This window comes from Eleginops maclovinus, chromosome 24, assembly GCF_036324505.1.
Source record: "Eleginops maclovinus isolate JMC-PN-2008 ecotype Puerto Natales chromosome 24, JC_Emac_rtc_rv5, whole genome shotgun sequence".
Lineage (NCBI taxonomy): Eukaryota > Metazoa > Chordata > Actinopteri > Perciformes > Eleginopidae > Eleginops > Eleginops maclovinus.
Window position 1 is genome coordinate 5,721,874 of NC_086372.1, and position 26,818 is coordinate 5,748,691.

General features: G+C 41.7%; 4 protein-coding genes across 5 annotated transcripts; all 4 read right to left on the reverse strand.

Moving 5' to 3' along the window:
• Positions 1-235: 235 nt before the first annotated feature.
• On the reverse strand, positions 236-10,298 carry LOC134860614 (vascular endothelial growth factor C-like). 2 transcript variants are annotated; one of them, XM_063877376.1, is made up of 8 exons: positions 9,467-10,298; positions 5,613-5,877; positions 5,174-5,364; positions 4,663-4,793; positions 4,417-4,520; positions 3,948-4,082; positions 3,077-3,278; positions 236-1,564 (listed from the first exon to the last, which is right to left on the reverse strand). In XM_063877376.1, exons 1-8 carry the CDS (start codon positions 9,566-9,568, stop codon positions 1,453-1,455), a joined length of 1,242 nt encoding a protein of 413 aa, XP_063733446.1. In that variant the 5' UTR covers positions 9,569-10,298; the 3' UTR covers positions 236-1,452. The 2 variants fall into 2 exon arrangements, with proteins under 2 accessions (XP_063733446.1, XP_063733445.1); XM_063877375.1 differs by having other exon boundaries at positions 3,948-4,121.
• A 2,032-nt stretch (positions 10,299-12,330) lies between these two features.
• On the reverse strand, positions 12,331-16,555 carry LOC134861089 (stomatin-like protein 2, mitochondrial). Its single transcript, XM_063878098.1, has 10 exons — positions 16,393-16,555; positions 15,607-15,759; positions 15,400-15,499; positions 15,258-15,316; positions 14,717-14,818; positions 14,502-14,636; positions 13,900-14,044; positions 13,514-13,593; positions 13,296-13,424; positions 12,331-13,131 (listed from the first exon to the last, which is right to left on the reverse strand). The coding sequence occupies exons 1-10, from the start codon at positions 16,432-16,434 to the stop codon at positions 13,024-13,026; spliced, it is 1,053 nt and encodes a 350-aa protein (XP_063734168.1). The 5' UTR covers positions 16,435-16,555; the 3' UTR covers positions 12,331-13,023.
• Positions 16,556-17,614: 1,059 nt separating this feature from the next.
• LOC134860928 (trace amine-associated receptor 13c-like) lies at positions 17,615-18,649 on the reverse strand. Its single transcript, XM_063877806.1, has one exon. It carries the CDS (start codon positions 18,647-18,649, stop codon positions 17,615-17,617), a length of 1,035 nt encoding a protein of 344 aa, XP_063733876.1.
• Positions 18,650-19,913: 1,264 nt separating this feature from the next.
• On the reverse strand, positions 19,914-20,936 carry LOC134861156 (trace amine-associated receptor 13c-like). Its single transcript, XM_063878183.1, has one exon. It carries the CDS (start codon positions 20,934-20,936, stop codon positions 19,914-19,916), a length of 1,023 nt encoding a protein of 340 aa, XP_063734253.1.
• Between the last annotated feature and the right edge of the window lie 5,882 nt (positions 20,937-26,818).

Here is a 26,818-nt window from a genome sequence, read left to right on the forward strand (position 1 = left end):
TATCCTGTAGTTGCCAGAGAGTTTACACGCACAGGTTTCTTTTCTAGTTTTGGGTGTTAGCATTGGTGGCTAATGTTAGCTAGTGATTATTGAGATTAGCTGATGTAGCAGTAGCTTAGCATTTAGCTTTAGTTTATAACTGCCGGTGTTCAGCAAAAGTCTCATATTCCTCATGTCTCTGCCAGAATCTCCTTCAAAAAATAAAACATTCATCATTTATAAACAGGGACACACATTTATCAGTCAGAGAAGGCTTTTAATACTTCAAAATTACTTTAAATATTCAATAGTAGCATGATAAAAGACGTTTCTCTTTACAGCCATAGCACGAATGCTGCAATCATCTCTACATGGCATTACATCTTCATCCCAACGTGTAGCCCTAAATCAGGATTCTTTAAAGCTTTATAGTATATGTACTGTTCAGATTAACCTTGCAGTGCAGACAATTAAAAACACAATATTTCATAATTATTACAAACTGCAGAATAGCCTACAAGGATTTATCAACGCAAAACAACATTAAGCTAGGATAGAGACTTAAATACATATGATTCCATCTTTAAAATATCAGTGTTAAATATGACAAAGTTTAAATATTTACAAATACAGTGTGAAGTTAAATTACTTGAAGGGTGCCCATTGATTGTGATTCAGACACTTGCAGCTCTACAGTGGAGGCAAGTAGAACATGGATGATATAGGCCTAATAGATGTTTGGGAGGGTTTAAATGAGCGTTTGATTAAACAAGTTCTGGCATAAAAAATCTTTCTCAAGCAAAAGGCTGAAGGAAAATGCGTTAATTAGGACTTTAATGTAAAAAGAAAAAAACGTTACTCAATATCTTTTGTTGTTCAAAAAAGATCTTGTGTTGGAAACAGCCTCTGGTGCATCACCAAAACATACTGTCACCATTTCCAAGTGGAGAGCCCGGCAACATCACATATGCAAAATAAATCCTTCAACCTCTCAAATATCCCACCACTGCCAAAGTGCCTGCAGCATATTTAATCTTAAAAATGAGGAGCATGGAGTCTAGTCTGTCATTATTTTATTCCACTTTCCATTTCACACAGTCATAAGTGGTTGAATGTCTTGCTCCAACACGTTGCAGCAGGGGTAAACGCTGCCTCGGAGTCTGATTGGTCCATTCCCCTGCGCTGCTGTGGAGCTTTTAAGCAGGTGTGATTACCTACTTCCAGTCAGAGGTCTCAGAGTCAAATACATCCTAATTTTCTCCACTTTTACAAGTTTTCTGCCTTTCCTGTGCCACTTGAAAGCATCCCCAGCACAGTGAGCATTAATAAAACTCCTCCAAGCTGCTGTTATAATCCAGTATGTAAATGTGTCGTTCCACCTTTTTGTTTAGAGGCATTTCCCCCATTTCCCCCTTTTCTTTAAGGACTAAATGTAGCCTCACGTTGAAGGGTGGTTTTTGCTCTGTCTGTGTGTTAATTCCACTCAGGCCTCATGTATTTGGGGATGCACTGGCAGACGTGGTGGCTGTAGTAAAAATCCTCCTGGCACACACGTCGGGGCTTTCTGCACGGCAACCTGTAACAACTAGACAGAGGAGAAAGCCAGAAGAAACAAGATCAAGAGATAGAACAAAAAAGGGAGAATACAAAGAATTAGGATGATAGAGCCGGAAAAAGAAGATGCAAAAGGGCGGATGAGAGGCGTGGTGAATAAATACAAAATAACACACATGGGATTCTCTCTTGGCATGCTCAATCATTCAGATCTCTTTTGGATAAAACCCCCTGATCCAAGTTTTATTTTGCATCAAACGTTTCTGTGCATGAGAAAAAGATGGAGCACGTCTCCGGAGAGGGGAGGAATATGGCCAAATTCTGGGAACTCATCCTCAAAATCACAGTAGGTGCATTGTCTTATGTGCACCACCTCCTGTGACCAGATGTTGAATTATACTATCAAAGGAAATAAATAGACAAAATGATGGAAATGTGCATGCTGTATTTAAGAGTTGGATTGGGTTGCACCACCAAAAATCCTTTAATCCTTATAAATTTGTGCGTACCTAATTCTTACGTGCTAGCTCAGAGAGTTCCCTCCATTAAGCGGAACTTGCTTGTATGTCGGTGAACTTTCCCACATGATAGGAAATCACTCAAATATGTTTTTCCTTGTCCCTTTATCCGTCTCTGCTCACTGTCATCTCGCTGCTCCAGCCTGCCCGTCTGTCTCTCTGCAGGCCTCTGGGGTCAGGGGGAGTCTGATCTCTTGCATGCTGGCTGTGGGAACCTCAACACGCATGCATTACACGATCAGCGTTTTTCGGACGCCCTGTGTCCATAAAAGGTTGTATGGAAACATGTGAGCGAAATCTTTTTTCGAGTTTGGAATGTATGACATGTCCATTGAGAGTTTGCTCACTTTCTCCCCCTCTCTAAGCTTTGGACCTCACTCTTTCCTCACCCCTTTTTCTCCCACAGAAAGGATTGTGATGGCACCCTAAGGGCCGAACATCAGACCGGACTAGTTTCCCCAGTAGCAAACCACTGGTTCAGTTAACTTATGATGAGCTGACAGAAATGATGCATTGGAATTTGGAAAAATGTGGAAAAGTTTTCCAAAGTTGATGTTTCTGATGCCTCCCCTTTATGCAGTTCCAAAACACTGTCTTAGAGTCGGCATTCCTTTAAGCTTTACTAGTTTCATTGCCTTGCCACCATGTAAGATGGGTCACTTTTCTCATATTTCTTCAGCTATTTGCTTATTTTGATCTAATTTGCCAAAATAAGTTACAAAAATACAGCCTATTTTGTTATTGAAACTACTTTTAGTCCACAGGCCCCTTTTTCTCTCTCTTGAATGGCACTATTGTGAGTTGGTTTCATTTGTGTCTTTATGACTAAGAAAATGTTTGCTTAGTGGCTTTTTAGGCTAAGGGCAGAAGGGTTTAAAATTGCAGTTGGCAGAAAGTGTGGATACTTGGAATAATTTCACTCCCCCAAAGGAGACTCTCTGTTTCCTTCCCTTTTTTCCACAGGGAGAAAGTCTGCAGAGCTGAGAAAGGACGGGGACAGATTGCTCGGCCTGTTGTGCGCCTACCTGCAGGAGTTTGGCATGAACCTCTTGCCCTGCCGCAGACAGGACTGCGGACTCTCCCTGCACTGACATAGGCAGGTGTCGGGGTTCAATGGCTGGTTCCCGGGACACTCTGCAGCACACACACACCCGCAGAGATCATCGTCCCAGCGCTGGCCGGCGGGGCACCACTTCCCCTCGCCTTGACCTTCGCACTGACATTCACCTGCGGGGAGAGAGCGTCATCAGATATCGGCTGGTGCAGCTCTGTCGGTTTTGTTGCTAAATATTTGGAGGTCAGGTTCTGACTTGTTAGATATTCACAAGAAGCTCCTTCAAACTTCCCCTAGTTTATCCTGGCTTAATATGGCCCAGTTGTTTTCAGGAGGATGGCCCCCTTTTCTTAGAAATGTGGTGTATTTACAGGAAATGGATTTCAGAAGTAACACAGTTCTCACAAAACAGGAGCCCTTTTGACACCCAATTAATGAACAAGGACCTACTTTCTAAATGGGGTGTTAAACTTAGGTATCCCCTCATATTCATTTTTTCTAATGATTTAGTTCTCCAAAAAACAATACAGTGTTCCTCAAAAGACCTAAAACGCATTAAATTAATTATTAAAACTAGAAAATGCTAACACATCTTAGGAAACAGGATCTTATGAACTGTTATTTCCAACATTTCAATTTAAAACCTCAAAATGATAACATCTCTTTTTTGAATACTACTATTACAGAATAATACATTTTTTAAAGAACTTCAGTCATTTTGGTTGTTTTTTTCTTCAATTTTGGTTATCCTAAAGTTGTAATATGGGTGGCATTAACACAACAGTCCTGATTATGTACTATATATAATGTGAGATATGTGGATTGCTTGAAAGCCTGCTTACAGGTGTTGTGGTCCAGTTTCCAGCCCGGGTCGCAGCTGTCCTCGGTGAGTCCGTTGCGACACACACAATCGCAAGACGACTCGTGCAGAACCCGGTTCGGCCCGCAGAGAGCCAGAAGCCCCGAGTCCAGCGCCTCTGAGAGCCACGTGGAGACAAACAAAAGGTTTTTAGTTCCTGTAACACAGAAATACAGAAATATACAAAAATGTGTTGCAATCTTATGTTACAGCTGCATAAACTCTAGCTCCAGGGAATTCATTTGCAAAAATTTCCCTTGGAAAAACCCAACAAGCTGAGGTTTCTCAGATTTATTTAATAAAATACGGAAAATCTTTAGGTTATGATTGTATTTAATGGATTTTGGAGCCTGTAAGAGCTTGAAAGTACCAATTATTCAATAGCAAACTGTCTTAAACCATAACTTTAATAATTTATCTTAATAAATCATTTTACCAATATTAAAACGTACCTGTCTCTCTCTCAGAGTAATTAATGGCGTCTGTAGAGACACACACACAGTTCACTGGGTCCCATAATGACCCCGAGGCACAGGGAACTTCGGGTGGGGAACACCTGTACGAACACACACACACATGCACACACACACACACACACACACACACACACACACACACACACAAGTAATATTAGTATTGCATATACACAAAGAGTCAGAGATGAGCTTACACACACGTCCCTCCTCTCTCCCACTCACAGGTGATCTGTCACGGCTCGTCTGATGATGGAGTGCAGCGGCCGCTTGGAGAGGCAATCGCAGGAAGTGTGGTTGACGAATGTTACCATGACGGTGGAGCGTTCCATCCTGGGCGGGGACAGCTCCATTAACTGGGAGGAGGGAGAGACCAAGGTGTGTGAGTACCCAAAATTTTAATCCTGCACAATTTTCTTTCTTCTTTTTCTTCTTCACTTTTTTTCGGGGCAATACTAAATATGATGCTTTAAATGGATCATGATTGGACACGGTTTTATTTTAAGGAGGATACAGATTTCAGACGTGTGGTGGTTGATGTAATGACTGTGTGTTGTAGTGATGTGCAGTTTAAAGGGTCCCGATGCACACATACCAACACCATGCTTTAATCTGAGTGTTTAGTTATTCGGGGAAATAAAACAAAGCTGGGCCCACTGAACATCAACGGTGCAAAGTAACTAAGTACATTTACTTCAGTATAGTAAATTCCTCCTCCTCCTCCTCCGCTGCTTACCGTCTTGTTGACGTGTGTGTGGCTGGTGTTGGTGCAGTAGTAAGCCTCGTTGGTGCAGCAGCCGCCGCAGCGATGCAGCGCCACACAGCGAGGCAGGAAGAACTGACTGGTGGATTCTTGGTATTCTTTGGCCACCTCGACACACACCTCTCTTGGCTGACAGGAGGTCCGCTGGATCTCCTCTAAGATGACTAGCAAATGAAAACACATGTGGTTGAGCGGGGAGACTCTCTGGCAGCTCACTGTAGTGTTTCAAGAAGTGATCTGACAGTTTCTTAAATTATATTATCAAAAGTCCTATTTCAAAAAACATTTTCTCACTTTTTATGTAATTTCAAGTGGTATCAATCAATCTATATAACTTTTTAAGGCTGTAACAACGACGGTATTCCCAATATCCAAGTCTAAAAGCCCTTTATAGGAGTTTCAAAATATTTACCGGACAAAGACTCGTCTACTTTAAAAAGCGGCTCCTCCCGGGGCTGACCCCACAGATCCTCAAGGTCGGAGTGGACCAGAGGGCTCGCTGAGGAGGAGGAGGAGGAAAAAGAGAGAGAGGAGGAGGAGGAGGAAGAGGAGGAGGGCCAGGATTTCTTCCTCAAACATTGCTGAAGCAGGTTGTATTCTGGGTACAGAAGCTGTAAAAGCTGGTCCACACTCGTCACTGACTCCAAACTGGGCTGGTCATCTGACAGTTCTGGAGCCTGCAGACAGGAAGTAAATAGTGTGGTGTATGAACTCGACAAGAAGGGGAAAAACAGGGATTCTATTTAGGCAAAAATATGACATTTGTATGTATATTATAATGTTTTAACGAATGGATATTGTAAAATAAACAGTTGGAGTTTTGCCATTTTTAGCTGGATAGTAAACAGGAAATATCTCTGCAGACAGCTAACAGTGTGGTAGCTACTATCAGCTATATGGGTAGTCCTCTCCACACACACGCACACGCACACGCACACGCACACAGATGAATGGGGGCAAGGCAGCAGCACATCAGTTGATCAGAGGTACTGCCACTCTCATTTCCAGCGTGAGGATGAATTGAAAGCAAACTGCAGGTAATTTAAAGTCTTTGTCCTTCCCTCCCTGACATCCATCCTTCCTCATTTCCTCACCCCTCACTCTCTGTCACCTCATCTTCCTCCAAATTTCCTCTCCATATGTCTCCTTCCTCCCTTTAACTTGATTTTTCCATCTTCCCCCTCCCCCCCACACACACACTGTTGCATTTGAGGTAGCTGCAAGGTCTGATTTTTTTGTCTTTCTGCCTCAGCATTGCTTTTTTTGTGGTTTCTTTTGATAGCATTCAGACGGCTATAAACTATGTCACCTCAGGCGGCCTGATAAAATCTGAAAATACCTGCTGCTGCTGCTTCAGTGCCCCTGAGCAAGACGCTTTAATCTCCTATATCAAGTCCTTTTGATTTGTTTCCTGGCACCCTTCCTTGATGTGCCCTCCATTACAAGATAAGCTTTAAGTCTTCTATGTGCAAGCTTCTGAGTGTCTTATTTCAAAACTATAAAATCACTTTTCATCTAACTTCAAGGTCTGGCAACTAAAATGATTGTACTATTATGAAGTAGGGCTGCAGCAAATGTTATTTATTTGAAATATTCACAAGAAAATCCTCCAGCAAAATCCTTGATTTAAATAAATTGATTCATCGGATTACATGAATTAGTCCTTTTATTCAATCAATACATTTTATTTATGTAATGTAACTTAGATCGGGGAGTAAAACACTTTTTTACCATGTGAAAAATGTTGTTTTTGAGGAACTGCGCTCCAGAAAATATGTATTTTAAAATAATATTTGGTACTTAAATGCTTCTAAAGAGTCCTTGAATGCAACATTAGCTTGAACGACTCAACACACTGGAGAAACAGGACTTGATTATTAATGTTGTGCAGAGAGAGTGTGTAGTAGACCAGGAAATCTCAGTTTACAGTAGCTCTGTAAACCGTTCCTCCTGTGAGTCATCCTGTAATGGTTTTCTGACTTTGTTCCACTGGGGACTTAATGTAAGTCGAATGTTGTGTGTCACATATTTATTCTTCCCCCGGGGAGTTAGCGTAGTTGTTTAGTTTCCCAGGCGGAGGAGAAGCAGAATGGTACAGCTGGCATCACCTAAACAGAAACCAGATCTCTGATGCTATCAGTCTCTCCATTTACCACCTCCTCCCTTTCTGTTCGTCTCTAGCCATCTGATATGACTCAGCTTATGTGTAACGTTAAAAAATAAGGCAAAATGACACTACTAAAACAGCTTAGTATTTAGTTGCGAATAAAATACAAAATGCTAAATCCAAATACCTTTAGATGCTATCATTTGATGCTAACACTGATGGAGTTAAATAGAAGCTCTGATTGACAGCATATTTCTTCTTTTACACACACTATTTCTGCAGGTGTATCTAATATTTGGGCCAGTTTAAAGCGTTTTATGTCAGCCAAATACCCCTAAAGCCTCCGTACCGCTATCAGACATGACTGCTACCTGGATGATACTAAAGAACAGTTATATTTAGGAGTTAGAAGATGGATTATTCTCTCTTTCTTTTAAGTTTTCCCTGATTTCTTCTTCTTCTCGCCCTCCTTCGTGCAGTTAAGTGATTGCATGACATGAGGTCATCGCTGTGGGAAGATGATGTCATGATGCGCGAATGACCAGTGCTTTGGGGTGCAGCATTACACACTACACACACACGCACATGCACACACCCATGCATTCGTCACGCAAACATTTAAAAACACCATTTTGATATTTGTTTTACTCCCATCTTATTATGTAATTAGGATTCCTTTATTCAGTTCCAAGAGGATTGTATTTCCAGTGGTTTTGAACATGATCCCTTGTATTTCCATATGAATAAATGTCGGGGGGTACCATGACGCACAGCTTTTAGAGAGGGAAAGCTTTTACTTCAGCCACAGAGACACTTCCAGGGAAGAACAACAAATGTTACGGCTGACTCCTGCACAGTATTTACAGTAAAGCAGATATCTGAAACCAAAGCTGCATTTTACTGAGAAAACTGGACGTAGTGTTGTTAAAATAACTTCATAGAAACAGGAGGACAAGGAGAACGTTATTTGTTTTAACTAAGACTGCCTTTAATTTCTTAAATAATGGCATTAAACCATTGGATGATTACTACTACAAGGAGTGTTATGCTAGTTAATTGAGCTAATTGTAATAATGATGTATAATATATTTAAAGGGGCCCTATTCTGCTGTTTTTCAGGTTCATATTTGTATTTAGTGTCTCTATTGGGACATGTCTCCGTGCTTTAATGTTCAAAAAGCTCTTTATTTTTCTCATACAGCACCTCTTTTCCCCCTATGTCTGAAACCAGAGCCCAGTCTGCTCTGAGTGGTTAGTTTGATGGCTCTGTTGTGAGTGGTCAACTGCTTAGACATGTCCCGCCCCTTAGCCTGTCTCATACATGTTGGAGCGCTGGCTTATAGAAGTGTGACATAGTGGTGTTTGCGGAAATACACAAAGAAGTCCAATGGAGTCCAATTATGATTGACAGGTCGCTCCCACAGTGTTTTTGGCTTACACCTTCAGTGTGTTTTAATTTCCCGAGACTTCATTTTAGCATTTGGGTCACCTGTAAATGTCTCTAGTGTACTTACCTTTTTTTCTAATTCCAAAACAACACATAAAACCAAGATGGCGGCGGCCAAAATGCCAAATTCATGGCTTTCAAAACTATAGTCAACAATATATTACTTCCCTTTCTTTTATACTTATAGAATAATCTGAGCATTGCCATGTACAATTTTATGCTGACGATACCATTTTAAACCCATCAATTTAAATCTGGCTCTTGGTTCCAAATAAACTAAATATTTGCATTTCACAGCTTATTGATATCCCATCTCCTAGATACGTCACAGCATTATAAACACTTGTTTGCTTTGAAACCCTGAAACCCAAATGTGTTTGGGTTCTTTACATAATATAGCTAAAACAATCCTGTGTGGTGGATTAAAGAGATATCCTGTTTGTCATGCTGCTGCTTGCCACTACCCATAAACCCCCAGGTGGATCATTGTGTGTCTGAATTGTCTTGTTGTGATGTTTTGTTGTCTAGTAAAAAAGCTCTTGATCTCAATGAGACTTCCTGAGTAAACACAGCTTAAATGAGAGCATTAACTTCCATTATATTACCACAGGGCTAGTGTGATACACAGTAGTTGGTGCTCCACCAGTTTACTTGTATTTTCAGGCTGTAGAAGTTAATACAAATAAAGATGATGATGAATGAAATGTCTCACCTTGGTGCCCATGTCTCCAGTTTCGTAATAGTCCGGGTAGTCTTGTACTGCGCACAGATAGCTGCTGTTAAGAATCCATATGAGCAAAGCTGGTATCCACATAGTGAGGAGATGGAGAGGAGAGGAGATATCAGGGCAGAGGAGGAGGAAGTGAGTGTATTTAAAGTGAAAGAAAGGGAGGAAGGAAAGAGGTGAGGAGGGAAAGGAGGAGGGTATCACAGAGTCGGCAGGTATCTCTTCGCTCCTCTCGTCATTTTATCCCGGGACGAAGTTGCTCTTCCGGCGCAGGTTGTTAGAATTTGGGAAGCCAGCTGAATAAAACATGGTGAGGAAACGGCGTCCTCTTCTTCCCGTCAAACACAGCTCCTTTTCTTTTCTTCTTCAAAGGAAGTATGTCCTCTTCTCCTGCTGCGTCTCCATTGTTCAATGTGATGTCAGGTGTCTGTTAATCTCCTCAGTTCTTTTGACCTTCAACTTCTTCGTCAATCTCTTCTCCTTCGCCCTTCACACTTATGCACCTCCTGGCTTTCTTTATCTTTATTTTCTCCTCACACAACAGCTGTGTTCTTCCCTCCCTCCCTCCCTCTCGCAGATTATCCCTTCCCTCTTTATCTGTCTCCTGTTTCTTCCTCGTGAACCTCCGGGGCAAAGCTCTGTCTGTCTCCTTCTTTTCTTTCTAAATCTGTCACAACTTTTCCTGATCCTTTGAGGAACATCAAAGAGGCAAGAGATTATTCGAAATCCTGTTTCCGAATGGAGGTTTTAAAAAAGAAAAAAAGTCTCCTGCTTTTGGTATTCAATCACACAGAGTGAATGTGCGTCCTGCCCTCAGACGTCCTGGTGGAGTGAATGAGAAATAATGCACGATTGGAAGGATTGTATCTGGTGGGCGGAGTGAAGGATTTCACGTAGATGATTCGTGCATAATAGCTGATTATATTTCCGCCCCTTAAAATTGCAGGCTACATAGTGTCTGCAGGAAGCTCCTATCAAAGCATGCCATCATCATCAGAAGTCCTTTATGCGGCCCACAGCGGGGGAAATGTACTGTTGCAGCGAAGGGGGGTCACAAAGGCAAAAATAAACATTAAAAAAAGAGGCATTAATAAAGGACATCAAACAAGAGTTTCCCTCTCCCCCCCTGCCCGAAACGCCACCCATTGAACTCCTTTACTTCTCTGACTTCACTATGTAACGCTCAAGCTTCTATTGGCTAGCGCTCAAACACATAGTATGCCCCGAGGGGAGGGGACATCTATACGTGAATCACAACAGAGCCGGCCAGCTTACCAACCAGAGCAGACTGGGCTCTGGTTTCAGACAGAGGGTGGAAAGAGGTGCTGCAGCACAGGCAGTATGAGAAAAAATAAAGAGCTTTTTGAACATTAAAGAATGGAGACATGTCCCAGGAGAGACACACAAATATGTCATCTTTAAATTCACTGGAGAGGGTTTCAGTTATGAAAACACTCTTCCGTTTCTCACAGATTTGTTATCTTTTCCGTTTTAGTAATTCCTTGTAATAGGAGCAGCTGCCTCTAAAATCGTGTGTGTGTTTGCAGTAGCAGCTAGCCATGATGAATGTGTGTGTTGCTCTAAGTGCCTTTTTATGAGCTGATAATACCTTTGCTCTCTCTCTCTCTCTCTCTCTCTCTCTCTCTCTCTCTCTCTCCCTCCCTCCCTGGCTCCTTTGTGCTTCTCTCTTTTTCAACATCAGGGCTGCTCTCTGTGTGGGAAAGACACGGACATAAAACCCTGAAAGTGCCCTCACACCTGCAGCTGCAAACACCTCTTCCTCCTTTCATCAAGCTGCGTCGTTGTCTTCCTCCGTCCCCCTTTTCCTCTTTTCTCGCTTCTCCCCCTCTTGGTTTTACCGTTTCAAGGTGCTTAAAATGGCAAACTTTACATACCTGCTTAACTATACCGCCCTGAGGCTGCTGGCATGTGTCATGAACAGTGGTGCGCCTTTACCAGTCCTTTTACTTTTGGTACTTAGGTATATTTTGTATTTAAATCAGATTTAAATGCAGGACTTTTACTTGTAAAAAAGTATTTTTACAGTTTAGTAAAACTGCTACTACCTTTACTCAAGTATAAAATCTTAGAAGAGGAGAATAGCTGAGGAAGCTTTATTCTATGGGGCAAAAAGGAGGACGAGCAGGCGGAAGGAGAGAGAGGTGTGACTGGGAAACGCTCAGGTGAGAAAACATCCGATTTTTGGGCCAGTCACTGCCAGCCTTTTCAGGGATTAAAGACACATGCCTCCACACACACACACACACACACACACACACACACACACACACACACACACACACACGGCAGCGGCAAGTGTCTGCTTGCTTTATGTGTTGAAATCCGCACAACCAAATTCCACATTCCTCTCATTGCTGTCTCCATTTCATAATGAAAGCTCGGAGCAGAATAAAGAGGCAGAGGTAGAAGTACTCAGGTCCTTTACTGAAGTAAAAGTACTAACACTACACTGTCAAAATAATCATTTACAAGTAGACGTCAAAATTAAAGAATTATAGTTAATATGATTCCTGATACGTGCTACAAATCTCAAATTGACGATACATACCAAAATGACGACAATACAAAGTTAAAAGATTAAGGAGGACATATTAACTAAGTATAAATACGACCCTGAAAATGAGCACAATATGTCCTCTTTAAGGTTTGTTCTTGAAGTTGTATTGCGATGTGTGGGTATGTCCTGCTTGTTTGAGCCTTGTGGCGCATTAAACATCGTACTAACTTTATATTTCTACTTTAAAAATCCCTAAAAAAGCACGCAGAATAAATTGATAGTAGAAAAGCTCAAAACAGTCACATCTCAAGAAAGAGACACTATACAGATGCACTAATCATGACAATGTTAGAATTTAATTGGTAACAAAAACACATTTTTCTCTGAGCTCTAGATACCATTTATATCCGAGCTCTACAAATACAGAAACTGGAGAAACCACACTGTTGCAATTTGAATATCCATTGTTCTCTGATACAGACATGATACCCTATTTTTCTCAGAGCGCACATTCCTAATCCAGTCCGACGCCCAAATAATGAATTCACTTTGTAATTTGTTATTTTTCTTCTTCTTAAGGAAACAAAACAGCACTGCTTTCAAAAGTATATTAAATTATATTCCAACAAACAACACTAGGTGCCAAACACCCTGAAATATTTATTCAGTTATAAATAATATAACAGCCTGCAAATGTCCATCTAAAGGAACAGTTCACCACAAAACAAATCCCTCTTATCTTTGGTGACATTTCTCAGTCTATTCACATTAATTTTACATCAAAAATAATGTAGATTAAGGATTGATTTTGGGGTGAACTGTCCTTTTAAAACACGCGTAGTTTAATTTGTGGCTCAGTTTCTCTGCTCCCAGGCGTCCTTGCTCCACATTTTCTGTTTATTCTCCGCTGCATCATCCTGTGCCCCGCAGGAGATAAGAGCGCCTTTTGCACCAGACACTGAGGGAGTCCACACAGCAGGGACGTCTTAGTGCAAAATTGTGGAAATCCTTTTTGTGTCCATAGCTATTGGGCAGGTGGTGACTGGAATGGAGGCTCGTCGCCGGGGTCGCCTGTCTTCATGTGCTCCGCTGTTGGACTCTGTTTTGCCAGCGTGCTGTAGATGGTCATGGCCTAAGGACAGAAAAACCACAATAGTTAGGATTCAGGAATCAATCATTTAATCAGTCAAATTGTGTACAATGGTGTGTGGGAGCGTCAGGCAAGGACACCTGTGTAAAGAAACTACCCAAAAATGACCCTTATTCCAAGATTTTTGGTAGTAGAATTCCTCATACCTGCGTGACCATGCCACTGATGTTCCCAGCATTGGAGGGCAGCAGCAAAGTGTTGGACTGTTTGGCGAGGTTGGAGAAAGCAGCGACGTACTGCTCGGCCACACTCAGGGAGGCCGCGGCATTCCCGTTCTGTCAGCAGCCCAGACAAAAATGAAGTTACTGGAACATACCGGCAATATGATTATCCAAGTAATGCAGGATAGAGGCATAAAATGTACCCGTTCAGCCAGAGCTTCTGACAGCAGACGGATGGCCTTTGATTTAGCTTCTGCTCTGGCTAACACAGCCTGGGCTTCACCTAGAGACACAAAAAAGAACACTGTATTATAAGTGCGCTTTAAACCTCCTTTCATTTCATTCCTCTTGCTCATTTCTTCCTAAGCGTGCTAGCGTGTTTGATTTGTGTGAATTTTGAGTCACCAGATCCTTGTGCAACACATTCTGCAGACATGCAATTAAATGCTTTGTGGATTTACTGTAATGACGGCCCCCAAGTCGTACGCTAACAAGACCTTCAATTACATTTGTGATGGCATGATTTGTGCACGGGTCAATGGAAAATCACAGTTAAACAGTTGTTCAGACAAAAGTCAAATGCACCCACCGGCTGCTTTGTTTATCTGCTCTGCCTTCTCGCCCTCTGATGCCAGGATTTGAGCTTGCTTGCGACCCTCAGCGACGTTTATTCCCGACTCCCGCATCCCCTCAGACTCCAGCACTGTGGCTCTCTTCTTACGCTCAGCTTCCACCTGAACAGGAATCAATGCACACAGAAGGAAGTCGAATATTTCTCATAGGGGGAAACAAAATTGGTTTAATTCTCATAACATGTAGGACCCCTCTTGAGTTACAGTCTTCAATTGTCTCACTATTTATATATTGAATTATATATGTTACTTCTTAGGGATGCCTGAAAGCAGAATCCAGCAAAGTATGGCAGAAAATGACTTTTTTGATCATCATTTGGTGTTTAAAATTACAGAAAATATGGAAAGCATATCCATCCCAGTTTGTCTAGGTCTTAAAATGTCTTGTTTAGAGGAAAGGTAACCAGAAAATCAGCCCTTTCCATGTATGAAATTGAGGCTGAAAACATGATTTCTGACATTCCTCCACCAATACAAATGTATGTATCCTTGCTAAATTTAAAGCTACAGGCATGAAAACAGAAAGTTGTCAGTCTTGTTAGAAGTGTGTGTTCATTACCTGCATCTGCATTGAGTCTTTAATACGAGGTGGAACTTGTATGTCTTTGATTTCATATCGCAGGCAGCGGATTCCCCAATCGTCTGACGCCTGGTTGATGGAGCGCACGATGTTGGAATTCAGGGACTCCCTTTCCTGCAGAAGAAGCAGGTTGAAGGTAAATACGTGCATGATTATTTCGTTGCTACGCACTAAAATGTGCAGATGTTTCTCACCCTGAACACTTTATCCAGCGTGAGTTTGCCCAGTTCTGAGCGCATAGTGGTTTGTGCGAGCTGAGTCACAGCGTACTCTGGATCCTCCACACCGTAACTAGCCTGCAGAGAGAAAAAGTCCTCAGTGTCTGTCTGTAATTTCACACAACATCCAATTTTACTGGCGCCACCTGCTGGCTAAACAGAGCTACTCCATTATGAAGTTCAGGTTTTAAAAGACCTTCAGTCCCAGATACATTTTCTATTTCAAGAAATCTATATACAAGCGTCTGAGCAGAGTATTAATTAGTTTAGATCACACTTTTCCTTTAGTAAATGTCACTCTACATACCATAAAAAAGTTCTGGTAATCTTAATTAATGTTTTCATGTCTTTTCTGCTATTTAGCGATTTGATAGCTGGGGAAAATCTAGTTTGTGTAATACTCTCAAGTAGGGTCTGAGATGTTACCAAAATGACCCCTTATAGCTTAAACCCACAGGTAGCACCCACCTTCGCCAGGTTCTTTTGTGTATTATATAGCTTATTATGAAAAGCATACCTTAAAAGGATCCAGTATTCTCAGATAAAGGACCCCGTCAATTTGCAGAGTCACATTATCTGTGTAAAGACAGAGAACACACTTATTGCTTATTTGAACCAATAATAATTACAATTGTTTATGTCATTTGAAAAAAACATACCTAGAGACACAGCCGACTGTTCGGGGATGTCAATGACAATCTCTTTCAGGCTTTGCACGTAACGAACTTTGTCAAGAACGGGAATGAGGAAGTTGAGTCCCTAAAAAGAGAGGACAGGAAATTATAAGTCTTCTATATATTTATACCTTTACAAAGATAAATTGTGCCTTGTGATAATACCCTCCCCGTGTACAGGCAGATAATTACCGGTTCTAAGATCCGGTGAAAGCGGCCCATCCTCTGCACCACCCAGGCCTCCTGCTGCGGCACAAACAGCACCACAGTGTTCATGGGTAATCGGGAAGCCCATCTTTGCTGGGATAGATTCACCCACAGCCTGGGCACAGTCTGCTGGGAGTTCTGCAGAGACAGGAGAGACGTAGTGGTGTATAATTCACAGACCAACAGTGTCTAGTTTGTGGGAAAACAGTCAGGGTATCTATCTGTCTGACTCTCTATCTAGCTATGAATCTATCTATACCTTTAAATAGTGACGTCATTACGTATTTCACGTAAATGAAAGGTTCTTCCTATTTTCTTTTTAAACATCCATGCTTGGCGCTGGAGCTTACAATGTATTTAGTACATCCATTAAGCGGAAATATGTCGTAGTGGTGCAGTAGTAAAACAAAACAGATACGTTTAAACACACAATTTATGTATAGCTAGGCAGGTGCACATAATAACAGACAAAACAATAAGATCTGCGTCACACCTGTTCACACCTGCGCTGATTACAAGCCGGCCAAAAGCATGCAGAAACAGCTAATGTTACCACGTTTACCCAGGTAACCTTGTTCTGGCTTTGTTCTGGATACATCCCTGTGTTTAATGATTCAAGTGCACATATAGTAAGCTTATATGTCGGGTGGTACCAGTTGAAATAACTAATACGTAGAAAGGGTATGGCTAATGTTAGCAGGCAGCTAGCTAAGCAATCTAGCCAACTCGTCTGCGCAGAGAGAATTTAAGGCTTTTATGAACAGTTTTTACCTTAAAAATAGCGCCGCCGGTCCGACATAATGTCCCTAACATGTTTTAAATAAAACAAATTAAATCCAATTGAAAGTTATACAGAAATTGTAGCATCCAAAGTCATGTTATTTCCTGAGTATGCTGGCCGTCTCCATTGCTTTCAACGAATGTTTAAATGCAGCCTCGCCCCCTGTTGGTTCGGATGATAGTCGGGAGAAGAAAACTGCAAGTCCTTTCATTACTATGACATAAAAACAGTTTTTACTAAAGTAAAACAAATGCTGGCAAACATTGAGGTGTTTTTATTCACATTAATGAGAGTTTTGTCTGACCTTTTTAAGAGATTGTGTTATTGTGTCTCGTGGAAAGAAATAGAAAAAATAGGACTCTGGTAAACGACCTTGACAATTCAAGATGTCTTTAATATAAATAATAAAGGACAAAAAGATAGTGAGACAATAGTAGGTGTACTATCAATATTTGCCTGCTCTATTTTTATTTTAGCTCCCATGATTTGCATGCAAGTGTCAAATAAACCGGAATATCTAGAATAAGCTGTCATAGTAAACAGGTCAAGTGTGTAATTGTAAATCTTGTATTTGTATTTTGTCGATTCAAAAGCAATGTAATAACTATATTCTCAACTATTATGTTTTACAGGCATGCTTCATAAAGACGCAACAGTTAAGTGCATAATAATAATGGATTTTTATTTCATGTTTTTTCGCAGGAGTGAAAATGACATGCTGATATTTGTTTTTCAATTGAAAGCATATTAAAGCTGCAGAAAATAAATGATCTCAGAATTCAAAACAGCCGAACAGTTATGAAGAGAAGCTCAACGTACGTACAAGCTATGGTTAATCACAGTGATAGCATTTTTAAAAACGTTAAGAAGGCTAGAATAAAACAAACTGAGGGACTAGAATATATTTGACTACTGAAATACAATACATATATCTACATGCAGGGACCACTCACATGATCACATTCATCACATCATGCATTATTTTATCTGGTTTCTTAGTGTTTATGAGAGCTGGTAAAGACAGAAGCAACACATTTTTACGATGCAAACCACAGAGATTAAACATAATTAAGTCATGCCAGGCTTTTAAGTAAAAATTCACGTCAGTTATATGTTCTCCATTCAATTTGATGTGTTATTGTGTTTTTTCAGCAGGGTGCTTGTGACTGTCGACTGTCATTAAGGATTTCACAGTGAGTATGGCTAGAGAACTCACACACACATACAGGTGATACAGACAGCATGTTTTATCAAAACTGTAACAAGACTAAACACAGAGACCTTAAAGTCCCGGGAGTGAGGCTGCAGTATTCTGAGGGTGAAGATTACTTTTATAGCTTTTCTAAACCAGGGGTAGAACAGAGTGTAAATGAGAGGGTTCAGACAGGAGTTCAACAGCATGATCCAAGACAACACGGCAAAGTATGACAGGAGGTTTGACGTGTCCTCGCCTGCTAGAGAGGGGTAGTAATACGGGCAGAAGCACATCAGAAACACAGCTATCACAATCCCCAGTGTCCTGGCTGCCTTCATCTCTGATATCTTAGCGGTGGGACCTGCAGCGACAGCCTGCGAGCGGATCACACGCACCTGAGAGATGGCAACAACAAACACCCTGATATACAGAACCACCATGACAGTACAGGGCCCAACAAATGTGACAAACAGGTCAACAATTCCTGCAATGTGGCTGATGACCACCACACATTCTCCGTGGCAGGACTGGAACCTGTCCGGCCGCCCTAAGTGTCCCATAAGGATACAGCCGTTGTAGAGGACAGAGCAGGCCCAACACAGACAGACTGAGGCTTGAGCTCTGGGCAGGGTGATCTTAGAGGAGTAGAGCATTGCGTCGCAGATAGACAGATAACGGTCGATGGAGATCAGCACCATGTTGCCCACAGAGGCAGAGAGCAGGCAGTAGGACACGTACGGAGTCAGAGCGCACATGAGCCGGCCCAGCAGCCAGCACGTCTCCATGTAGCGCAGGCCTTCGATGGGCATCACCAGCAGCCCCACCAACAGGTCGGACACGGCCAGGGACAGCAGCAGGCTGTTGGTGGGGGTGTGCAGCTGCCGGAAGTGGGAGATTGAGATGATGACGAGCAGGTTGAGGGTCACAGTGAGCAGAGAGACGAAGGCCAGCAGGGTGTAGAGCAGAGCGGAGTCGGATTGGGGGGCAGGCAGACGCCTGCAGGAGGAGTTGAGGTTGGGGAAGCAGAGCAGAGAAACCCCACTGCTGTCCATCAGGGAAGAGAAAGGAGATGCTACACCCTATCAAAAAGTCCATTTATCCTCCTCAAACCCCACCTCCCAGCTTTTACAAACACCTGATGAATGATGAAATTTCTCCCTCCTCCTTCTCACTATGCTATACTATGAATAAAGCCCTCTGTAAACAGCTTTAATAAACAGATAGCAATACAACTAAAATAAGTATTGCGTATGCAAGTGCTACTAAAGTGATATTTCTGGATCGAAGTATTATAAAAGTCATATTTCTAAAAAAAACGGCCTATAAATACATGCTTTATAAAATTCCATACAGTTTGCAAGACTTCAGAGGTGGTACAAAGAAAAGGGTTTAACTGACACTCAGACACCTCTTTTTTGTATTACATGTTCTCTTCCATTTTATTTTTAAACATACAAATGAATGATTATATCATGAGGTGAATTTAGGAGAAATCAACAGACGCATCCTAAACTTGACCTATGGAAGCAAAACAGCTCAAACCCTCAAAATGATCTGTGTAAGAACTAACGTTTGTATAGCCTTAAAGTGTTTCTGTGCGCCTTTAGACTGACGTAAATGTTCTCTAACCATTGAATCTTTGTGATTCATAGGCCTGATTCACACGGATGCCTGCTTCCAAATCGATAAGTGTTTGGACGTTAAGTGTGACGATAATAAGCCACTCAAATACAGCAAGAGAAAATCGGAATTTGGACAGCATTAAAATGAACCATGGCAGAGATAAGTCACCACATTTATGAGGTTATTTTTTATATTTACAGCTGGCAAGAGAAGTGCATGAAAGCCAGGTTACAATTCTCACAAATAGTGAACTGAAGGGGCTCAACTCTACTCACTTTAAACAAAACAAAGAAGCCCACTGACTAGTCTGTGAAATAAAAACATGGTTATTTATTATATTATATCAAAATTAACTAGAATGAACACATTTTTTTTTGTACAGTCTTGTTAGTGCTCGTTTTTAATTTCACCTTTTTTATGATTCATTGACGCTTATGACAGTGGGGTGAAGTGAAAAAAGTGTTTCCACATAAGGACAACAGCTGTTATATGTCAAATACAGTGTTTCATTCAAGGTCGTTTCACATATATTTACAGAGGGAGGTCATGGGAGTCGGGGGCAATGCTTCTCATTCAGTGATCAGGTTTGTATTCATGAGAAAATCAGTTAACGTGGGACAAAAAGGACGAGCTCTGTCTGAGGGCGTTGTTTTGGGTTTCTGTGGCTGTGCAGCAGATTTAGATTAGGAAATGTTAGCGGAACACTGAAGAACAACAATAAACAGATGTTTTATAGCCCTCTCTACAATACTTTTCATCCTGGGAGTGAGGCTGCAGTATTCTGAGGGTGAAGATGAGTTTGATAGCTTTTCTAAACCAGGGGTAGAACAGAGCGTAAATCAGAGGGTTCACACAGGAGTTAGTCAGCATGATCCAAGACAACACAACGTAATAAGACAAGCTGGTGGAGGTGTCCTCGCCTGCTAGAGAGGGGTAGTAATACGGGCAGAAGCACATCAGAAACACAGCTATCACAATCCCCAGTGTCCTGGCTGCCTTCATCTCTGATATCTTAGCGGTGGGACCTGCAGCGACAGTCTGCGAGCGGATCACACGCACCTGAGAGATGGCAACCACAAACACCCTGATATACAGAACCACCATGACAGTACAGGGCCCAACAAACGAGACAAACAGGTCAGCAATTCCTGCAATGTGGCTGATGACCACCACACACTCTCCATGGCAGGATTGGAACCTGTCCGGCCGCCCTAAGTGTCCCATAAGGATACAGCCGTTGTAGAGGACAGAGCAGGCCCAACACAGACAGACTGAGGCTTGAGCTCTGGGCAGGGTGATCTTAGAGGAGTATAGCATTGGGTCGCAGATAGACAGATAACGGTCGATGGAGATCAGCACCATGTTGCCCACAGAGGCAGAGAGCAGGCAGTAGGACACGTACGGAGTCAGAGCGCACATGAGCCGGCCCAGCAGCCAGCACGTCTCCATGTAGCGCAGGCCTTCGATGGGCATCACCAGCAGCCCCACGACCAGGTCGGACACGGCCAGGGACAGCAGCAGGCTGTTGGTGGGGGTGTGCAGCTGCCGGAAGTGGGAGATGGAGATGATGACGAGCAGGTTGAGGGTCACAGTGAGCAGAGAGACGAAGGCCAGCAGGGTATAGAGCAGGGCAGAGTCGGAGTCGGGGGAAGGCAGACGCCTGCAGGAGGAGTTGAGATCGGGGAAGCAGAGCAGAGAAACCCCACTGCTGTCCATCAGGGAGGAGGGAGGAGGGAAATGGTTCAACTCTCTGCAACACTGGTCATTTATGCTTCTTTAACATCACCCTCCCATTTCGCTACGAGATGATGCATCTCAGAAAAATCTTCATCTTCATCACCCTCCCTTTTTTTTAACACTCAGTTGTCTCATTTTGCATCATCTCCAACTTGATTTTACGAGTACAATAGGGCAGAAGTCCACCAAGGAGACAAAACCCATTCAAAAATGAAAGAGGACATCAATACAATCACAACTAGATAGATTAGAAGTAAATAAATCAGATAAAAGGTCAAATGACAAATGTGAACCCATGTTTCTCACCTATAAGTAAAAGAAAACGATATACTATACCATGAAGCTTTGAAATAAAGAGACATACCACTTTAAGTAAAAGGTCATATGTTGCATTGTTATAGGAGCTTGGAATCGCAGACATTTATAATAGTCCCATTTAATTATATATATGTTTCTTCTGCAGTTAGACTTTCCCACAGTTTCAATCCACATCTAACTAATGAAATTCACATCAAGCTGCTAAAATATTGACCGCCTTAGAGAGACAAATGTCCGTCTCTCTTTAACCTTTGTTAACTTTGATGTTTAGCTTATAATTATGACTTACGGAAGTTTTGGCCGTCTAGCCAACATTTACACCACTGTAATGTAAATTGCCTTGTGCAGTTTGTCCCTCTGACCAGATGTTCTCCAATACTCTTCAGAATGTAGAATTTGATTGGCTGTTCCCCTTCTTCCTTCCCTTTTAAGAATCTGGTTTAATGTTTGATCGCGTTCAGGTCCCGGTACCACATTGGTCGAGCAGGTTATCTGGCCTCCGGCTGGAATTGATTCTGTTAAATGCTCTGCTCTTTGTTAAAATAACACAGCTTTGATTTGAAGCTTGTACATTTGTTCTTTTCTTACCAGAAGGTGATTAAGTGTGGAATTTCCACAACACTCGGGACCTGGGATTTTTTTTTTTGCCATAAAAACGCTGTAGCTACTACTCACCCCTTGAATCTTTTCATTATGCTAAATTCTAGTTGGATTTTTTTATTGTGTTATCATTCCTTTTCGACGCATTACAGCTGAATTTTCCAGGACCCTTAATACCAAAGTAGTACATTTATTAAATACATTTATTTACAGATCTGGATTAATGATGAGAAATCAGACTTTAATACACCTGGAGTAAATTCACAAGCTACCCTGCAGTATACAAAGCCATTAAAAGTAGCTGCACCTTAAAGAACACTTTAATGATCAATAATTATAAAACATATCATATATTATAAGAAAATGAGTCATAATTCCTACCCTCTGGTACTTTTACTTAAGTGCAAGATCTGAATACTTCTCCGACCTCCGGTTATTCATAAAGGCTCTTGGGTGTCTCCCTTACTAGCAAGTTAAAAAGGTAAAGCAAGAATCAGAGGAATAATTGATACCCTTTCCGATACCAAATCTTAATTCCCTTTCATGGTCAATGATAATTTAATGAGGTACTCTATGCTAAATATCAGGCAGATGTTTTTATTCTGGGAGATGTCTGTCCCCATTGATTTTCATTCATAAAGGGCCATTTATCAAGGTCTTATAAGCCAATGAGTTTGTAGATTTAAATATTAGTAGGTCGTTCAAAAAGGGATATTTTGTAGGCTTTGAAGTGGAGTTCTAGCTACAATACGTAAACTATTTTTCCACGGCAGAAAGGAAGACGCAACAATTCCTATGAATGACATATCTGTTTGAAAGAGTTTCTTTGCGACTTGTTTACCTGTTTTCCTCCCTCCCGTTTGTTTTTAAACACCTCAGATTGGACTTGTGTCGAGTGGTTTGGAGGTGTGAATACACAGAAACAGGTAGATATTATAAATCGTCTCCTAATGAGGCGCTTGTTTTGCTGTGAGGTGCGAAGCTGTAATTTGATCTCCGAGGCATTACTGTCTTTGTATTTGTGTGCACTGTATATGTTACATCAGATTTTAGCCCTGCAGTCATGGGGGGAATAAAAACAGGGACTCCCATCGATATCTTCTTGGAACTTCTTTATTAATACTTACTTTTCAGAAATCACTTTTTATGGGGGGGGACAGCCCACATTGCATGAGATCAACAAGACCCACTTCTATACAAGGTGCAGTGAAGTCCAAAGTTCTATAAAACAAACGTGTAGCATCTCCTGTCATATAGGTCAGAGGAAAATGTGATGATCTCGGAGAAAATCACCCAAAAACTGAGTATCGTATGTCGGGTATAAGTCATAGTATAGTATGTTCAAAAAGAAGGGTTATAGTTCAGTTGTGTAATGCAGTTTCATGAACACTCAAGGTGAAGGACAAGTTTATTGAACAAAATGAACACCTTCAGATCAAATGGTTCAGTGTGATACAACACTGCCTCAAAGAATACATTGCAGTGATTTTAAAGGGCCAACACAAATATATCAACTGAAATAAGCCAAGAGAAGAGCTTTTCATTTACATATGCCACAATTGAATGACATACTATGCTATTACTGCTCTTTTAGACTAAACTACGACTTTTTGACAGAAGTCTCAGAGCAAATGGGAGTTACAGTATTTTATAAACGAGTTTTAGAAGTTTTATGTTCAATACCCATTAGATGCAAAACGTTTGGATGTTCAACACCCCAAGTGTAGAATTTGATTACCAAACAAAACAGATCAAATGGCTGACATGGATAAAACACTGCTTTAAAGACTCTGGTTCTTCTTGTCTCCCCTCAGGAGTGCAGAGAGCCCCACCCGCCAGTCTGAGGACTGCAGCTGCTGGAGAGCAATGATGCGCTCCTCTTCACCCATGTCAATGACTCTGCTGCCTGAACGGTGTCTCTGAGAATAGCATTGGCATCCTTTAAAGGAAAATAGAGCCTTCAAACAACAGCCCATGTTACTGTAGCTACTCAATAAGTCAGCACTGCATTATGTCTCGCTTTGCATCAAGCCTTCTGCATAACACACATTACACACCAATGTTTGTTTGACATAGAGAGGTTAAAGGTTTAACAGTTCACAGCACTATGACTTGTTCTTTCCTGTTTTCACATTTTCTGTGTGTGACAAAATCTACCAAACAACACATGAGTATCACATACTGCATAGCTCAGAGAAATGACACTGGTCTGGTATGCTGGAGTCTTGGGTTCGATCCTCATGAGGTGCACGAGTTTTCCAAAGTGAAGAATAGCTTTACCAAATGAATGAAAGTACTGTCAGGTCAAATAGCTCAGAGGGATAGAACACAGACTGTGAGACTGCAGGTTGTGGGTTCGAGGCTTTTCAGGTGCAGTGATCTTTAGGTCCAAAAACCCAAATGAACAAGTCATAAGCTCTACGGAACAATAACGTCTCAGGACAAATAGCTCAGAGGGTGTGGTGACCCACAACACACACGACACCTGAGGTTGTGTGTTCGAATCCTCGTTAGGCATAGTGATTTTAAAGTGCTTTACTCAAAATGAAGAAGATAAATCCGCTCTTCTTGTACATGAGTTGGTGGCTGACTGGGTTTCTCCTCGGCACTTAGGCACCCGTCTCACAGGTGGATTCACCACAGTCCCGTTTCTGCCTCTCCCCCTGTGCCACCAACACAGTGAAGGACTACTTTTCCTCTCACCCGAGCAGTAACCCCAACAGCGACCAGCTGGTGGTGCTCGCCCTGATGGAGAGCCACAATGAGTGGCTGAGGAGGTGCAGCGACCCCTCCTCTGCAGAACCAGACCTTGAGCAGCTCCTGTTCGCTGAAGAGTCTTATGTGTGACGGTAGAAGAACTAGATTACATGCAACAAGGAGAATACAAATCACAGCTCAATGTGTCTTTGGGTATCTGCATCAGTGGCACAGTGGGCTTATCTTGGACATGAAAGGTGCCAGTGTGGGTTCAAAACCTGCCGCTGCTAGAAAGCTACCAGCAGAACATTTTAAAAACGTATACAGGAACAAGGAATACATTCAGAAAGGTACAGAAAGTACGATTCAGGGTCATGAGTTCACTTCTTATAAGGTACCTTTTTGGCTCCTGAACTGACTCACTGTATGTTATGTAGCGCTGCCTGTCAGATGAATTAGCTCAGTGTGATACAAATGCTCTCAGAAAGCTTTAGGTTGTGAGTTCAACTCCCACAGTGTGCGTTCATCAATTCATCATTACATCCAACGACCAAAGAGAAGAAACCTAAACATCTAACAGAAGTGAGGAAAGCATGTCTGATCAGATAGCTCAGTGTGATAGATGTTTGGGTAGAAGCTCTGAGGTTGTGTGTTCGATTCTTGTTAGGTGCAGCACATTTAGAAGTCCAATTATAAATAAATACACTGCCTTGAAGACTGGAGGATCTGTGTTCAATCCTTATTATTTGCACTGAATTTCAGGTAAAACATCCAAAATGATGAACTGTGTCTCACTGAGATAAAACACCTTGAAGACTGGAGGCTCTGGGTTCAATCGTCTTTGTTTGTACTTGTTTTCATTTCTAAATGTTGTAGAAAAGAGTTTTCCATTTACAAACGTTGGAGGCACAATTGTATGAAATAATTACAATGACAGTTTTTTTCAGAAGGACTAAACTATGACTTCTTTTATATCCTTTTTTAAATCTTTGTCTCACAAAGTCTACCGAACACCATGCCAAACTCTCAGATCAAACGGCTCAGTGAGATGCACTTTTGTTCAGAAGAACTGAGGTTTCAGGTTCGAGCCCCATGAGGTGCAAAGGTGCTGGATGTTGAACTCCCAACATGTAGAATAAGATTACCAAATGAAACAGAGTTTTCTCAGGTCATATGGCTCACTGAGATAAAACACCGCCTTGAAGACTGGAGGTTCTGGGTTCAATCCTCTTTATTTGCACAGATTTTCAGGTAGAACATCCACAATGATGGAAGAAAGAACAGAGAAGAGTTTCTCATTTACAAATGTTGGAGGCACAGTTTACTGAAATACTTCACTGACAGTTTTATTGGATGGACTAAACTACGACTTGTTCTATTTCCTATTTTACATTTTCTTTGTGACAAATCCTACCAAACAACTGATAACTGTCTCAAGTGAAATAGCTCGCTGTGATACAACACTTCTCGGTGAGCTGAAGTCTTAGGTTCGAATCCCGGGACATCCAGGCATTTTCAAGTCTGACACCCAAAGTGGAGAATGAGTTTACCAAATGAAGGTTCTGTCTCTCAGGACAAATAGCTCAGAGGGTTAAGTGACAGGTCAGTAGACCTGAGGTTGTGTGTTCAAATCCTTTGTGAGCTGTAGTGATTTTTAAAGTGCTTTACTCAATGGAGAAGTGAAATGTGCACGGAGAGCAGAGCTTCATGTACATGTATGTGGCCTCAGGGGTTAGTTCTCGGCACGTAGGCGCCCGTGTCGAGTTCAGATCCACCACTTAAGTGTACGGGGTTCGAATAGCGAACAAGGTAGATAGTTACAATAGATCAGAGGTAGATCAGTAAGGCAGAGTAGAAAGGCAGGCAGGCAGGCAGACAAGGAGAGGCAGGACTCTGATAGAGTAAAGTAGGGGGTCAGGATAAGGAAGTACAGAAAACGAGAAAAAACAGTGGGTTTTTTTGTAATTTTTTGGGGGTTTGTGAAAGCAGCAGTGCAGCCGCAGGGGGGATTTGAACCCTGGCAGCTAGGATTCTTTTTTGGCGCACTGTGCACCTGCTCTACCAGGTGAGCCACCGGGTAATACACAGAGTAATAGGTTTAAGTTTTATTTATTTTACTATTTTACTTTTGGTACTTTCAGTATATTCTGATGTTCTACTTTTACTTGCGTTAGATTTTGAATGAGGACTTATACTAATAACAAAGAACACCTTTGATGGATCCTTGGTGGCGAAGGTTTCTTTTT

What these genes read in the sequence shown, in the direction of transcription:
- LOC134861089 (XM_063878098.1), bottom strand. Translation starts at nt 16,434, where the DNA reads ATGTTAGGGACATTATGTCGGACCGGCGGCGCTATTTTTAAG. An exon ending in CCGGCGGCGCTATTTTTAAG is followed by an intron (nt 15,760 to 16,392) that starts GTAAAAACTGTT and finishes CTGTCTCTGCAG; the next exon opens with AACTCCCAGCAGACTGTGCC. An exon ending in GAATACTGGATCCTTTTAAG is followed by an intron (nt 14,819 to 15,257) that starts GTATGCTTTTCA and finishes TTCTCTCTGCAG; the next exon opens with GCTAGTTACGGTGTGGAGGA.
- LOC134860614 (XM_063877375.1), bottom strand. Translation starts at nt 9,568, where the DNA reads ATGTGGATACCAGCTTTGCTCATATGGATTCTTAACAGCAGCTATCTG. An exon ending in ACACACACGTCAACAAGACG is followed by an intron (nt 4,794 to 5,173) that starts GTAAGCAGCGGA and finishes CCCTCCTCCCAG; the next exon opens with TTAATGGAGCTGTCCCCGCC. An exon ending in GAAACTGGACCACAACACCT is followed by an intron (nt 3,279 to 3,947) that starts GTAAGCAGGCTT and finishes CTCTCCCCGCAG; the next exon opens with GTGAATGTCAGTGCGAAGGT.
- LOC134861156 (XM_063878183.1), bottom strand. Translation starts at nt 20,936, where the DNA reads ATGGACAGCAGTGGGGTTTCTCTGCTCTGCTTCCCCGATCTCAACTCC.
- LOC134860928 (XM_063877806.1), bottom strand. Translation starts at nt 18,649, where the DNA reads ATGGACAGCAGTGGGGTTTCTCTGCTCTGCTTCCCCAACCTCAACTCC.